The sequence below is a fragment of the Falco naumanni genome, chromosome 9 (assembly GCF_017639655.2).
Source record: "Falco naumanni isolate bFalNau1 chromosome 9, bFalNau1.pat, whole genome shotgun sequence".
In the NCBI taxonomy this organism is placed as follows: domain Eukaryota; kingdom Metazoa; phylum Chordata; class Aves; order Falconiformes; family Falconidae; genus Falco; species Falco naumanni.
The window spans coordinates 27357595-27374394 of NC_054062.1; the positions used below are offsets into that span (position 1 = coordinate 27357595).

Consider the following 16800-nt stretch of genomic DNA (forward strand, 5'->3'; position numbering starts at 1 on the left):
GATAATACTTTGCTTTTGTGTGAAAACATTATTATTCCCACTATTCTATATTCTTGCAAGCTTTTTGAAGTAAGGATATCATCTCTTTAATTTTGTTATTTGGTAACAGTAATGCACTTTATAATTTTATTCTGGAATGCCTAGGATTCATATGTTCATGTTTTCTTACTGTTATGAACATTTACCCTCTTTCTCTTTTCTTGTAAATAGATGCTTTTGTGGTCTGCCAACAAAGTATTTGAAGAGCTAACAGATATAGAACGGCAATTTCACAAAGCACTGTACACTATTCGCATATATTTGAATTGTGAAAGATACTCTGTTGGTCTGCTGGACATGACAAAAGAGAAGGTAACGATCATTTTGCCTACTTGCTAGAAACGTGCTACTCCTAACATTAAGTTATAAAACCCATCCTTCTAATTTATTTGTTCTGTGTATTTCTAGTGCATGTCTCTCCAAGACGCAAAGTCACTACGCTGGCTAACCCTTTGGGATAATTTATCTAAAATCTAACCATGATGTAAAAATTACATGTGAAATACAAGCATGGCAAAGAATACAACAATAAACATAAATACAAAAATAAACATAAAATTTTCATATTAATAATTCCATGTCAGAAAGGGTACAGGAGAAAAGTGAAGGTCTAATTCTTGCTTTATATATACCTGCCTTCAAAAAGAACAATTAAGCTGTACAACCACCCAAGATAATCTTCAGATTAGCCTGCAATTTATTGGCAAATGTTCCTTGCCTGGAATGTATTTAACAGTATTTTCTTAATATTGTCTGAAATGTGATCATAGTATAGCTATGGAGAAGGAAAAATAAAATTGCTATCCACAGATGTCATGTTATCTATGAATGCAGAAATGTCTTTTCTTTTTTTCCTTTTGCTAAACCCTGCATATCATCTTCTCAGGAATTCTATGATGAGTGGCCAATCCGGCTGGGGGAGGCAGAGCCTTACAAAGGCCCCAAGACACCAGATGGACGAGTGAGGACATTAATTTTTCTTTTAATTTATTTTAATTTTGACACTGAGGTTGTACCAGTCACCTACATGTTTTTCTCTTTTTATTTAGGAAGTCAACTTTTATAAGATTATTGACTATATTTTACATGGAAAAGAAGAAATCAAAGTCATTCCGTGAGTATTCCCTGGCAGCCTGCAAATGTGTGGTAATTAGATATATTGCTGGGATAGAACAGTAACGTGTCTGTATCGCAGAAATAATTTAATTTTCTTCTGTCTCTAAAGGTCTCCTCCAGCAGATCACTGGTGTCTTATCAGTGGATTGCCAACATATGTAGCTGAAAATGGCTTTGTAAGTTCATAGCAGAAGCAAAAACTAAGTTTTACTTCATGCAGTTCATACATGCATTCTTCTGACTTAACAAAAAAAAACCCCAGACCTCCCCATGGCCAAAAACCTATACAAAAATGCCATGCTCTTCCAGTGTCATTGGTTCCCAGTTAAATTATGTGCATCAGTAGTATGTATGGAGACAAGCTCTCAGCACAAATGGCCAAAATAGGAAAATTTTCGTGATTGTGGTGACATCGGAGGAATAATGTCTGCATCTGATGTCACTTTTCCAGGTGTGCCAAGTCTCACACCAAAATGTCAAAGTAAGAAAATAATCATAAACAGAGTTTCAAAATTTTCTTTTTCCTATCTCTTCTTGTGTAGACAATACACGTAATTCAAAATTGTGACATATGACAGTTATGTGGCACTTTCAAAAGTAGTAAGGATAGAGCCATTTGTACTCAGTTATTTTTCTACAAACACCCATGCCATTTTAAACTGGAAGTGATTTGCTTAACCATTATGCCTATGCACTGTGAGACATCATGCATGAGGGACTTTGCTACAAGCATTAAAAAATTGTCTGTTAGAATAATTAGAATAACATCTAATTTAATAGGAACAGGTTTAATTTCTGTAACTAGCTAGGGTGCTCACTGTCATTAGCTTAGAAAATAAACATGCCTTTTTAAAATATCAGGCCATCTTGGTGTGCATTATGATCCATTTGAACCATCTCTCCTTTTGTGTTGCAGATTTGTAACATGATGAATGCACCAGCAGATGAATATTTCTCATTTCAGGTAATTCCAGTAATGTTAATAATTATAGACATTGCAGAAAATATGCTAATGCTTTCCACCGATTAGTTATACAGTTGATTACATAAATAATTTCCCCTTTTTCTGTGATGCACAGGTCTTAGTGTAACATTGCCTATAACAACTGCTGTATTACTACTTTCAAAGAAATATACATTTCCTGTTCTTTGGCTTCCCTACAGAAAGGACCAGTGGATGAGACTGGATGGGTTATCAAAAATGTCCTGTCATTGCCTATTGTCAACAAAAAAGAAGAAATTGTGGGAGTTGCAACATTTTACAATAGGAAAGATGGAAAACCTTTTGATGAGTATGATGAACAGATTATTGAAGTAAGCTTAATACAATTAGAGGCTTGAAGGAGCCATACGGTCTTAATAAAAATATTATTGTAAAAATTAATTTTAAAATGTCTAAAAATTTTCAAATAGGCTATATTAACATCTAAACAAATTTCCATTTTCACTATAAAGTTAAGAATCAGAAATTTTATTTCCCTTTAAAATCTGAAAATTTATGAGCGATCATTTACATTCTAATAATGAACAAAAGTCAGATATCATTTTAGTTTTAATCATTTGACTTTCTAGTGCTGGTCACCATCTCCTAATTAGCAGTGGGTAAGCAGGTATGGTGTGCTGCTTGCCAATGGGTATTGTGCCTGTGATCATGGGAGTTCCTAGAGCGTTCTTGATCACAGGCACTTGGGCAAGACAAGACACTACACAGTGTATCCAAATCCACCCAGCTAACTTAAGCTTTATAAGCCTCAAGGTCCTGTATACAAAATGGGAATATGGCCCCTGAATTACTAAATTGAGAAAACATCATTAAAAGCTGTGACGTGCTAAGGGAATCTGTTGATGGAAAGTAAAGGCCTCTAGCAAGTACAGTTACACTTTGCTTTTCAAAGGGCACTACCAGAAACTGGAGTTTAAGAAAAGTAAGTTCAAATTGTCAGTGTAATTTTTTTGTGATGGTGTCATTTCTGCTTTGCTTGGCTTTGTTCCAGACTCTCACACAGTTCCTGGGGTGGTCTGTTTTAAATACTGACACTTATGACAAAATGAATAAGCTTGAAAACAGGAAAGACATTGCTCAGGAAATGCTTATGTACCAGACAAAGGCCACCCCTTCTGAAGTTGAATCTATACTGGTAAGTTTCTGTTCACAGTTACAAAATTAAAGTAGGAAATTAGCTACACAAAAACTGAATTTCTTACTCATTTTCATTTCTAGAAATACAAGGAGAAATTAAATGTAAATAGTATAGAAGAATGTGATCAAAAGGATCTTATCAGGATTTTGGTAAGTTGTTAAACTGAAAATTCTGGTGGCATGTTTGTATCAGTTAGTAATGTGTCCTCATTACAGAAGAAGTACTGTGTAGCCAAATCCTGATTAATACAAGTGATTTTAGCTATCAGTTCCACAAGCTAGATGGAGTTCATTTAACCGTCTTCAACCTCTTTGGTTCTATGTGCAGACCGCACTGTTACTGACAGGGAAACATTCTGTTCAAAATTTGTGTCAACAGACTTGGATAGTCAGAGTTATACAGAAAAGTTTATATGAATTAACATTTAAAGTGTTTAACTTGTTTAAATATCCATGGGCACTGTGCTATACCTATATCTGAGTTTATTTAATTTTGAAAATAAAAGAAGGGACATAGATGTAAGGTCACTTTCATTCTGAGTAAGAGAACACACGTAGGAGTGTCCAGTGGGACTAAGCGACTTTCAGACTGACTTTCCTGCATTTCCTTAGGCAAAGAAGTTCAAAGACAGCGATCAGTGACTTCACAGTGACAAACCTGCATTTGACCTAACTGGTTAAAACTCTGCTCTTATTAAAACAAAACAGAGTCATTTCTTTTCCAGACTGTGCAGTCCTCTGGCTGCCTTGGTATTTCAGTCTAGAAAGGGAATGCCTTTATGGAGGAAAACTCCTGCTTCTGCCTGCTAAGTGCACTTCATTTTTTCTTGTGGAGCAGTTCTGGAGCACATGCACTGGCTTACTTTATCTGAAACAAAACTCAAAGATGTGCTCCAGGAAAACACTGAATGAACTCTCACTGTCAATGGATCAAAACGGAGCTAGGCTGAAGAAAAAAGGTCAAATACAAACAAATCTATTGACCTCCAGCACCAACCACTTCACATACTTCCTCCTATTACACCACATTTGCTAATGTAGACATAGCCACAGAGAAAAGATTTCAGTCAGCTATTTTTAGTTACATACATGTGCATGCCGGAATGCAATGGTGTTAAGGTTTTACTGGCTCCCACAAAACAGGTGCTCACACAGCTTACAAGTGGTGAAACAAAATAAAACAAAAAAATCAACAGACTGTGTGCAGCTTCACATACCTTTAAAAGTAAATTTAATTTACCTGCATGAAGAATTGCAAAAATCAGTAGATAAATATTACAAAATCTCTCTGCTGGTAGAGCAATAAGTTATTATTATTATGGTACAGGCTCCAAATGTAAAAATAGAATACTGGTATGAATTTTTAAATCTCCAAAAAGCAATTAAAATTATTTCTATCAACATTGTGGAGTCACAAATTCAAAGGTCTCATATCTTCTGCACTGCCAAGGCTACATGCAAATGCTTTATCCTATTATAAGACCTGGAATCCCAGATAGCTAATGGGATAAAGCAGGTGTTTCTACATCTGATGATTCACAAAGTAACAGGTTTTAAAACACCACTGCTCCAAGTTTCCTTGTCCTTGACCTCAGATTAGAGTAGATATAAAGGAAAATCCCAGGGATAAAGAAATACCTTTGCATGGATATTCAACCTTATTTGTTGAAAAACACGCATACATTTAGCCATTCCTTTTCCTTATCTGTAAAATGGAGAAAAATTTATAGGCTAGTATGGAGGATGGGAATCATTGTGCTCATATAATCTATTTTTTGTGTGGTATCAGACTTCCCTGAATTAATTCTTGTTTGGATTGGGGTGCATTCTTTAAAATATAATACTGCTGTCCCTAGACTTTGGGATACACAGATGAATAGTGTTACACAACAGTTCACTAGTACTGCTAGTGAATTCCAACTGCTATTACCAGTTAGGCTATTCAATGTACATCTATATAATGTACACAAAATAGGCAATTTAAATGTAATACAAAGCTTCTTAACTTTTGTATCCTCTGTATTTTAGAATTTAGTACATGTTTTATGGAGGTTCTTCAGTAGAAGGAAGAGCTGGCCTAAGCTCTGTATCTGCCTGTTAGAGAGAGGAAAATTCCTGAATGGTCTTCTAATGAAATTTAGTACATGGGGAAAAGACTATGCACTTATACAGTCCACTACTTCTGGAATGATCCCTCATCTTCATCAGGACTGTTCAGAATAGACTGTTGTAAACTACAGAAAGACAATTACTAGGACAGAATCACCACCAACTACAGCCCTAGAAAGTAAATGACTCTAAGGAATTTAAAGCAAGCTATAATAACCATGAACACATGCTCTGCACATGTAAGCATTGTCACAATTTTTACTCTATGGATATACTGAGATCATTCAAGAGCCAAGCAGTTGCAAATCTACAGCAGACAAATAAGAACACAAATAAGATTTGTGAATTTTTACATCTGATCTTGTAGGATTATCCAGTCCACTTTCCATGTGCCAAATCATCCTTATATTAAGTGTATATAGGCTATCATAGACAAAGACAGATTGTCACAGGACACAAGGTAAGACAGACTAATTTTGAGAGTTGGCTGTGGAGCAGAAATAAACCACCAACACTCCAAAGGGGAAAAATGTACAGGAATCTTTACTTGCCTAGTTTCTCCAGGACAAGACAAGGCTCTGGGTAGGTAGGCATGCAAGCAAGCCTTCTGTTATTGACTGTTGTCATACTTTATTCTACCATAAAAGGAAAAAAATGTTTTGTTCTAGACAGGTTGGTTTTGGTCACTATATTAATCACTATTCATAAGATCCAAAAGAGAGGAACACTTAACAAGACTAATTTTGGTTGTGAAAAAGATGAACTCAGTCTTGGGACCAGTCTAAAAGGAGAATCAGAGGATTTTATACCAGGAAGGAGAAATTCCAAGGTCTGAGATTTCTGAACTAAGAAAATGTTGAGATGGTCACAATAGACTGTATTCAGAATAGGAAGAAACACTGTCTGGCCAAGAGTTTACTTATCCTCTTTGAGAAGAACACCAGCAGTATCATGACTGTGTTTCATAACTTAATACTCATTAGTTTGTACTGAAACCTGAGGCCTTTGAAGATATAGTAGGCATACTGTCCTTTGGCAATGTTTCTACTGAAGTCAGAGAATAAAATAAGGAAGTTTTCCCAACTTTGCTCTTGCTAGAAAACCCCTTATGTTTTTGACTTTTCCTAACAGAAAGAAGAATTACCTGATCCAAAAGATTTAGAACTGTATGAATTCCGCTTCAGTGACTTTCCCGTTACAGAGCATGGCCTGATAACTTGTGGAATACGACTGTTCTTCGAGATAAATGTTGTTGAAAAGTTCAAAGTCCCAGCTGAGGTCTGATTTATTTTGTTTTGTTTATATTTGTTTTAAGCTAGAAGAAAAATAGCTGACTATAGGCACTTTAATACAGAAGTAGGCAGTACTATTAGTGGTACAGATAACGATCTTCCATTCTTAATTAAAAATTTGCATATTTGTCATAAAGGCTTAAAAATAATCCTGCAATTGTGTGAACTATGAAAGGAATTAAATCAACATGCATTTACATAAGAAAAATTTGCTGTTTCCATATTTAATTCAATGAAAAGCAATTATTTTCATAGGACTTGCACATTAGTACAGTAATTTCATAGTATATTCCAGTAATTTTATAGGAATTCCGTCATCTTGTTTCAATTAACAGCACAATCTTAATCACTTTTGTTCATAATAGGTCCTTACAAGATGGATGTACACAGTCAGGAAGGGTTATCGAGATATCACTTACCATAACTGGCGACACGGATTCAATGTGGGACAAACAATGTTTACTCTGCTGATGGTAAGGTTGCTAGTATTAACCTTACATTCATTATTTAGTTTTCCTTTCAATTCCAACTGGAAGGTACACACTCAGAACTGTGTTTTCTTTTACAGACAGGCAAAATAAAGAAATACTATACTGATCTAGAAGCCTTCGCTATGGTTGCTGCTGCTTTCTGCCATGACATTGATCACAGAGGGACCAACAACTTGTATCAAATGAAGTAAGTATAAATGCTCAAATATATGGAAATGTAGTATTTTTAGTGGCAAAAGAAAAAAAAATGTCAAAACTTGCAAAAACATAAAGTATGTATTCCATATTCACCTGACATGAATAAACATGTATGCTACAGAAGATTTCTGCCTCAGAGCATTTGTCATGGCAGCTGAAACACAAAGGCAAAATGCAAAAGCAGAACCTTACAAGGATCTCCTGGAGCTGCAGTTCATTTTTAAGACAGACTAAGCTCTAGCAACAGAGCCTCATGCACATTAGGCCACAAAGAAATGAGGAAAAGTAAATTAAAATCCCTGACTGGATTACTTTTTTCCAAGACAGGGCATAAGCACTTTTCTGGAGAGGGATTCAGGATGTGGCACAGACAAGGGCTAGTTTAGAGGGACACAGGATTTAAAATGCATCCTTTTTCTGTTTTCTACCATCTGATCTGAGTAGCTCAGTTGTGTCCCCTCCCCGACTCAGTTTACTGAGTGACGTAGGTCCTTTCCTGAGGTGTAATCTCATGTTATACAGGATTCTGAGCTAAAGTGCTTGAGTTCTGCCACTGGCTCCACATGCCAGTAAGTTACACATCATGAGGCTAAGCCTTGCAATTCATATTCCTTTTTGTTCTGAGAAAACATTATAAAGGATTTGTGTTTTTCGCTTGTTATGAAAAGATATTAATTAGTAGATGCTTGTTATAAAACAATTTTGATTTTTTTAAAATACCTTTTTATTACAACATTACATACCATGTTGAGATCCACTCTTCTCCTGAAGAGTGAAATATCTAACATTTAGTCTTTTAAAATGAACTGTTAGGGCTTGTTTCTATGTGCTAGCAGGAGAACACAGGTTTCTCAGAATGTCACATGTACCAGAAGATTATAACCATAATTTTCTGAGTACAGTTTCCCACCAACTGTATCTCCAGTATGATTCATCCTCCTCCTCTGACCCTGGATACACTCATCCCGGGAGAGGTGTTTGAGTTTGCATGCTAGAGCAGTGATGCGAGGGGATTTTCTGATTATTCTCAGGGATTCTCCACATGACGTAGGAGAGCATGAGAGACGCTGATTCTTATTCAGTGGACTGCCTCTCATCCAAATAAGTTTAAGGGGGGGGTGGGGGGTAAATCCTCCTACTGTGGTCTTCCCTAGCTGAAAGCCCTCTATGTGAGGTCATATGCAGTAAAGCTATTTATAAAGGTTATCAGGCTTTACCACGACAGTCCTAATCACAAGTCAGAAAATACAAGTAGCATGTGGCAATCTGCCTTGGGTTATCTAAGGAATGGAGTTATTAGCCAAGGGAAGAAAGGAGGAAAATACACTTCCAAACATGCAGAACCACCTGGAGCCTAGGTAGATAGGACACTTGTCCACTTGTTCCACTACCAAAGTCTGACACAGAATTTCCTCTGGTTGATGCTTAGCCCAGTGTCAGAGGGATGCTTTATGCTCTGTGATAAGCCTGAACACACCTGAGCTGTCAGGACTTGCACAGTCCAAAAAACAATGATTTTGAGGGAAGGAAGGAGCCCAAGGGCATTAGAGGAATTAAACTCTAATATCCTGCTACTTTAGACTTAACTTACTTATAGTAAGTTAGAATCACAAGGGACATGGCCCACAGGCATTACAGACAGTCAAGTTCAAAAGCCATGCCACAGAATAAATACTAAAAGATGGATAACAGCTACTTTTAAGGTACACTGAAAGTGGGTAGATTAAATCACCAGCAAAACTGAACATGCAAGAGAAAACGGAGGCCTATTTTAAAAAACAGTTTTTTAGTTTTGAGGGATCTAACCATGCCATTGACTTTAGTGGGCACTGAACACCCAGTGCTCTCCAATTTCCATCATTACTCAGTCACAAGAGTGAAGGCAAGCAAGTATTTTCATTTGCTCTGCATCATACCAAGTTAAGATATATAGATTAAACTAGTGAACATGCAGATCTGAAGCATTTTATTCCTAAAAATCTGAATCCGGAACCAAAAATATTGCCTCCAAAATACTATAAATAATTTCTTCTTTTTCAACAGGTCAGCTGCTCCGCTGGCAAAACTTCATGGCTCTTCCATTTTAGAAAGGCATCATCTAGAGTACAGCAAAACCCTACTGCAAGATGAGGTACGTCTGCCTGAACCTTCTGCTCACATTACTCAACAGTTAAGATCCAATTAAGCTATGATGTTCCAAATTGCACTGTCTCATTCATTCCTCTAGGTCCAGATTCAGAAATTATGCAAAAATTAGGAAGTCTTAAGCTAAATTCTTATGCATTGCCCTCTTTTAGAGAAATATCGGGAATTATGCCAGAAATAGACTCAAGATAAAAAAGCTTTTCCTCTAGGCCTCACTCACATTCCTTAGGTTTTTCTTTAAATTGCACGAAACAGATGATGCTGAAACCAAAGCAGCAAATACAATACATACATAGAAAATATTGTAATTAAACTGCTGCCCTGGTTCACGAGGCCCGAGTTCAGCTGCTGGCGCTGGCAGCTAAGGAACAAAGGGATGGAGCTGCTTATGGAGGGCCCGCTCACCCCCAGGCCGGATCCCATACGCACACCTTACCTTGCTAAGGCAGAGAAGTCAGTATCAAGAGGCTCTGCTGCAGCTCCCATTACTGATTTTCCCTGCATTAGGCAGCTGCCCTTTCCCAGCAGCCATAGAGGTGAGGCTCCCCACCACTGTCCCCTCAGGCTACACCAGACGGCAGCAACGCAGCCCGCCCGGGCCCTCTGCCCCACAGAGCCCTGCTCCTCCGGTGGGGATCGGCTGCCCTTCCCTCTGTGGCACCTGGCTCTGTCCTGGCTATGAGGGAAAAGACTATTTACAGCTCTTTACTACGTATTTTCCAGGGAAATATGGAGATTTACCAGGCAAGGCTCAAAGACATGCCCCCACCGTCCCACCTGTTCACAGCAGCGTGGCAGGCCCCCACTTCCACCCTAATTTTTCCATTTTTGATCCCTATGGTGGTGCTATTTCCTGACTCCGTGAGGCCACAGAATAAATCTTTACACTAACCAGTAGCACGATGATCACGAAAAAAACCCAGAAGATTTATGATTGAAAATCCCCCCCCCAACAAAACCCCCTTTCCCTTACTGATGGCGATGTACTTTTTCAACTGTTCAATGCTGGACACTAAGTGCTGCCCCTGGCTGGAGCAGCGGCCAGGCCCTCCGCGGGCTCTCAGCAGCGGCATGGCTGTGCCCCGCGCTCCCACAGGTATTGGGAAGGAAGGTAGGAAAACCAGAAAGCTTAGGAAAATGCTGCCTGTGACACTCTCATTCCCTTTGTCTGAGGAAAAGGACATTACACTCACTGTGGTAGCCTCCCAATAGCACTGCAGGCAATCGTACTGACTGGGGTTAACAGGAAGAAAAGGTCTCTACTGCGAAGCTTTAAAAAGTGGAGGAAAACTAGGTTTATGGAATGTGAACTGCAACAGAATTATGAAGAACTGCCATTTCTTTGCTATTTACGTGGAATACAGGTGGTTTTCTTTGGTTTTAATTTAGATATGGCAATAGCAGGGCTCGCAGCTGAGTGAGTGGCTGTGGGTGTCGTTATTTGTGCGGTCCCTGGGCAGCACCCGAGACCCACCGCCCATTCACAGTTACTGAGCCGTCCATTAGACGTGAGTAAGGGCCATCTTCACCAATTGAATAATTTTCTGTTTGCACTGTATTTTAATTTAGGGACTTTAGTCAGCCAATTTCGTTACACTGTTCTATAAGACAACCTGTATAGAACAAACCAAAGACAGCCTTAGAAAAGCAACTGAATTCGCAAACTTTCCATCTTGCAGAGTTTAAACATCTTCCAGAACCTAAACAAGCGCCAGTTTGAAACTGTTCTACACTTATTCGAAGTTGCAATAATAGCAACTGACCTGGCTTTGTATTTCAAGTAAGTATTACATTCTGTATAACTTCCTACTGAAAAAAATGTCTACATTCTATAGAATTTTAACTGTAGTTTGTAGCTGTTTATATGCAGAGCACAAAGCTGTATTTAAAATTGTTATTAAATCTAATTCATGTAAAAACCCAAGACATTCTTAGATTCATTATAAGCTTTCAAATTAGAGAACAAATAAATCTATGAGCCAACACTACATTCCAGAAGTGTGGATTCTCTAGGCTAATTGTAAGGTTGTGTGCATGTGTGATTTAGCATACCATGGTACAATTACTCACACTCAGCAAGAGTATGCTTATGACATGGAAATTAAAATCCTGGTTTAAAAACAAAACTGCAGACATCAACTGACCCCAGGGCTAAATATGCCAAAGACTCCAAATATCAAATCATCCATCCTGTTCTTAAGTTACTGATTTAATGTGCTTTTATAATGGGTTTTTTCCTTAAAGATATATGGAGCCTTTGTTTCAGTCCGGATGTCTTATGTCTGAGACAATTTAAGGTGAGAAGATAGGACACAATTCAGTAAATTGTTCAACAGCAGTTATTAAATCTTAGTAAACAGTAATTCCATTATTTCATTCATCCTAAATGCAAATCAGAAGATTTATTAAGCAATTGCAAATTGTAAGACACATTTATATTTTTGAAATTTCTCCTCAGTCAGGTCTTAGTGCTTTTTTGGATTTTTGAGGGGAGGGATTGGAAGAACATTTATTAGTATTTGCTTTGCTTTTGTCGATTTCTTATGTTACACGAAGTAACAAACATGTAATATTAAAGAAATAAGAATGACACCCCAGACAGTTTAACACAAATTGTTAGGAAACAGGTTATTTGTTTCTTTGTCAGGAATTCTGGCATAACACTTTACATGTCAGTGGTATTTAGCAAAATCTAAATATGCTAGGGTACCTGAAAAGTTTGAGTTCAACAGGAAGGTGTCACTTTGATACTACCATGTCTAGGATGCTACTTTGGAAAAGCGTAAATACCAGAAATAAAGTTTTCTATCTCACTTTGTTCACTAATACACGGTTTATTGGTATGCTTCAACAGGAAAAGAACTATGTTTCAAAAGATTGTGGACGCAATTGAAAAAATGGAAACAGAAGAGGAGGCAATTAAATATATATCTATTGACCCAACCAAAAAAGAAGTCATCATGTAAGTGGTTAATATTTTACTCTTTATTCAGTAAGTTATCTAGGACCAGATTTTGAAAGAATTTGGGCACCTAAATGAGTAAATTAAGACTTGGTGCTATTATCCAATTATGAGCATAACCATGATTTTAAATTAGAAATAGGTGTCTACAATCTTCTCAAAATGTGCAAAATCTACATCTGTTTGTATCTTAGGTATCTAAATTACTTAAAAAAATTAGATATTTTTTTTCTCTATCATCATCCTAACTATACTCCTGTTCTGTGTTTTCAAAGGGCTATGATGATGACTGGATGTGACCTGTCTGCAATAACCAAGCCTTGGGAAGTGCAAAGTAAGGTAGGTACTTTTTGCATAGATAATATTACTATCTGTTTTACTGCCTATTTGGTGCATGATCATTTTAAAAAAAAATAATACTTAGTTATCAGTTGATAGATACTTAAGTATCTGCACCTGTGTTTCTAGAAAACCACCTCTGTTTTTCTGTCACTGTAAGGGTTCCATGATGCCTCTCCCCAACCACTCTATAGCTGTTCCACACTTCTCTACTTGTCCTTCAGCTAAAACTGGCATTCCTGATTCTGCCAGTTGCCCTAGCTACCCCTAAATATCACTCGGATATTATTGTGCTATCCAACTTTTGCTATTTTTCAGCTGTTTTTAAGGTACAGGTTTAACAACACTATAATTTGAATTATGTCCATTCTATTCTGTAGATCTTGGTGCCATTGCAAAGTAGCTTAAACATGCTAAAAACAAATTTTGTAATAGTGTGATACTGCTTTCTATGTAAGCACTTCAAGTGCTCCAGTACTTATTGATCATCACACTGAAGCTCATTGCTTAGCTTTACAGGAATAGGTTTTAACAATGCATAATCAAAATACAACAAGATGCTTGTGGAGCCTTCTAAGTAATACACATTACAGTCACTAGAAGATTGTTATGTTACTAATATTGTCTTGTTCCTGTTGACTATAATCTATCATTTACTGAGCATGCACCAGAATATTGGTAGAGCTATTTTGCTGGAAAAAGTCTTAAGTACGCCAGAGAGCGTCTAATTTTTGAAAGAAGTGCTTGACTACCTCTGCAGGGATTATAGAGTGGAATTCTATTGTGTTTGACTGAAACTCTCTATTTCTGGAGAAGTTTTTAAACTAGTCAGAGATAACACAGCTAACAAGAAATAAGTCCTGTCTTTGTGGAAGGGAAGTTAGTAGTAATAGTGAAGTATTTAACAGTAATATGCCAGTTCTTGGTTAGTCAACATTTTAACATTTTCTTGAAAGCCTTGTTCTTTATTTATTTAAATTTACTGCTTTCTGCTGACACTTCCACTGAATTGTGATCGCTCAGGTTGCCCTCATGGTTGCAAATGAATTCTGGGAGCAAGGTGACCTGGAACGAACTGTGCTACAGCAACAACCAATTGTAAGTACTAAATAATTTAACTGTGTTAAGCAGCATTAACTGTTATTAAAACATTGAATAGATAATGGTTCACGATACTTGCCAGATCATTATACCAAAAAGCATGATATCTACATAATTTAAATTATTGCTATTCTATTCTAGCCTATGATGGACAGAAACAAAGGAGATGAACTACCTAAGCTCCAAGTTGGTTTCATAGATTTTGTGTGTACATTTGTGTACAAGGTAAGAATAATTTTTATTGTTTTCCTGCTGCAGCAGTTCTGATGGCACAATTAGTGACAAACTGTTGCAGTTTAAAAATTCTAGACAGCAGCAGGACTCCTGATTACAGGGTGAACAATCGCCACAGTTTCTCAATCTTTTGTTACATAGAATTGTGCCCGCAAAACAAATTCAAGAGATGTGAAGCAAATTCATAAAAAGCGATGATCTCAGTGAAACTTGAGGGCACTGAGGTTTTGTAACTACTTTGAAAGACTGAGTTAGAAAGCCCAGTCTGATTCTTCACAGCCCCATTTAATTTAAGTATATAACATGTGGATGGCTACAGAAAGTAGTTAATAGCACAGCAAGGGGAATAGGAAACTTCAAATATTATGGAAATATAGATATTCTGTATCTTCTGTAAGGCACTGAAATCCCAACATTATTAATCCCTGTCTAGCTTTTAACATATCCCAAAACGTCATGCAGAAAAGTAACATCTTCAGATACATCCTCATCTGCTTGGAACATACTATAGGATACTAGACTTTATTATATCCTGATACTGATAATCATATGATAAATACCATGTATCATAGTTATAATTGTATTATATGAACCAGACTATCAAATGTGGGAATTGGGAAGATACTGAAATGTGCAGTATACAATCCAGACTTTTTCTAACTGACTATGTGCACGAAAGGGCGTTATCATCCCAATACGGTATTACCAATAATATCCCACCACTGCATGGCCAAGAACATGCTTTCAAAATGTGCACCAGCAGGTACTTACACTATTTCTTTGAAAATTTTTTGTTTTCTACAGAAAACCAATACCAGAGATGGAACAAGTACTTGAAAACAATGTGAAATCAAATAAAAATAATTCATCTAGCATGCATACTGAATTCATTTAATAGAAAAATGAAAGTTAATGTTTTCTCTGCAAAGCAACAGTATTTCCACAAATTTGGACTTTACAAACCGTTGTTTACAAATTTCTAATTTACTAATTTAATTGTTTGTATAGGAATTCTCAAGGTTTCACAAGGAAATTACACCTATGTTTGATGGTCTTCAAAACAACAGGGTGGAATGGAAAACACGAGCTGATGAATATGAAGAGAAGATGAAAATTATTGAGGAACAAAAGAAAAAGGAAGAAGAAGCAGCTGCCAAAAAAGGTTAAGTAACTTCTAAGGTTTTCATTTATATGTATTTGTAAGGCAGTCAAGATATTCTTTCTCAAATTCACACATGCAGTGTACTTGTGTGCACTCTATTAAACTTCATACTAATGAGTGAGTATACTAATGAGTATTTGATTTTTGAATTAGCTTTATCTTTAATTGGAAGAGGAGCAACCCTTTAGAGATTACACAAATCCAGTATACTGACTTCATTATCTAAACTGCAGAATTTTAGAATATGTGACCATCACAAAAGTGAAGGGAATGTAAAATTTCTTTTGCCTTAAGACTTGAAACTGAGTGTAATTAAACATTTCTTTATCTGTGAATGCTGCGATCACCTCAAATACTAGGCATGTATCCAAATTATGTGTAGCATCAGCTCCAAATGTATTCAGGTGCTTTGTTTAAGTTTAAAATGAAAAGCATAAGGAAAAGAGATGGGAATGGATAATGTACATTTGGAACACAAAGAAGCAGTGCAAATCCTCAGTTCTCTTCCAAGTTAAAGATAAAGCTTTTGACTCTAGATCCCTACCATTAGTTTCTTGGTTGAAATATACTCTCTTGTGTTACAAATTTGACACTAATCTTCCTAAGACAGCCCAAGTCCTAAAATTCTAAAAATCTAAGTTCTGCATATGATAACCTGGAAAAGAATCTGCTTTTATACAATCTGAGAACCTATCACTCAAGTGTAACAGTGAAATAAGTCAGTTACTTTTATTCCATATTGCATGTGGAACAGCAGGTCAACAGCTCTGCCAGTCAGCTGAGATGACTGAAAAAGTTCAGAGATTAAAACAGAAACATGTGGCTGATTGCTACAGAACGATTTATTATCACATAGTTTGAAGAAAAAAGTTAGTTTAATCGTGTGTTTCACACCTTTAAAAGATAGAACAGTACTGAATAATTTATTTGTTAATCTGTGTCTATGCGAAATAGGTGAGTATTCTTCACATTTCACACAAGAGAGGCTACTCAAGGCCACCCATCAAGTTACTGTCAGTGTGAAGTGGCACTAGATAGTTATTGGCTCCTAAAGTAAATGATACTAAGCCAAAAAAAGAAAAGTTGTAAATGGTTAAAAAAGTACCGTTAAATTACATGACTTAATCAAAGCAGATTTTTGAAAGACTTATTTAATAAAATGAGTCAAGTATTATTATTGTAATAAAATTACAAGAAATATTTTGGCCTGCTCACACTGTGATACCATTTACACACACTTTCAAAGAAATTACGCTCACCCCATTGTCTCCCAAATTTACTTTTAAAGACAGTGTTTTTACAATTAATCATATAATCTTATTTATTTAAGACCGATTTATTTCTGAGAACTAGCTGGTTGTGAGCATGAACAAGGTACTCTTTCCTTACACTGGAATGTAAGCATCTGAACTTCTCAGAAATACCAGCAAAACAAAACAAAACAACTGGGGACCTACACACAGACCTCCTTA

The 16800-nt window shown here is 36.7% G+C and overlaps 1 protein-coding gene across 2 annotated transcripts in view; it reads left to right on the forward strand.

Moving 5' to 3' along the window:
* Window positions 1–16800, forward strand: part of PDE6C (phosphodiesterase 6C) — a 31290-nt gene that overhangs the window by 11741 nt on the left and 2749 nt on the right. For both annotated transcript variants that reach the window (XM_040605572.1, XM_040605571.1), the window contains exons 4-21: window positions 211–351; window positions 926–1000; window positions 1089–1153; window positions 1265–1331; window positions 2072–2119; window positions 2320–2469; window positions 3150–3293; window positions 3377–3445; window positions 6536–6682; window positions 7062–7169; window positions 7265–7374; window positions 9429–9516; window positions 11210–11310; window positions 12385–12492; window positions 12768–12831; window positions 13855–13929; window positions 14074–14157; window positions 15175–15328. In XM_040605572.1, the coding sequence (XP_040461506.1) occupies window positions 211–351; window positions 926–1000; window positions 1089–1153; window positions 1265–1331; window positions 2072–2119; window positions 2320–2469; window positions 3150–3293; window positions 3377–3445; window positions 6536–6682; window positions 7062–7169; window positions 7265–7374; window positions 9429–9516; window positions 11210–11310; window positions 12385–12492; window positions 12768–12831; window positions 13855–13929; window positions 14074–14157; window positions 15175–15328 (1798 nt within the window). The remainder of the gene's footprint in view (window positions 1–210; window positions 352–925; window positions 1001–1088; window positions 1154–1264; window positions 1332–2071; window positions 2120–2319; window positions 2470–3149; window positions 3294–3376; window positions 3446–6535; window positions 6683–7061; window positions 7170–7264; window positions 7375–9428; window positions 9517–11209; window positions 11311–12384; window positions 12493–12767; window positions 12832–13854; window positions 13930–14073; window positions 14158–15174; window positions 15329–16800) is intronic.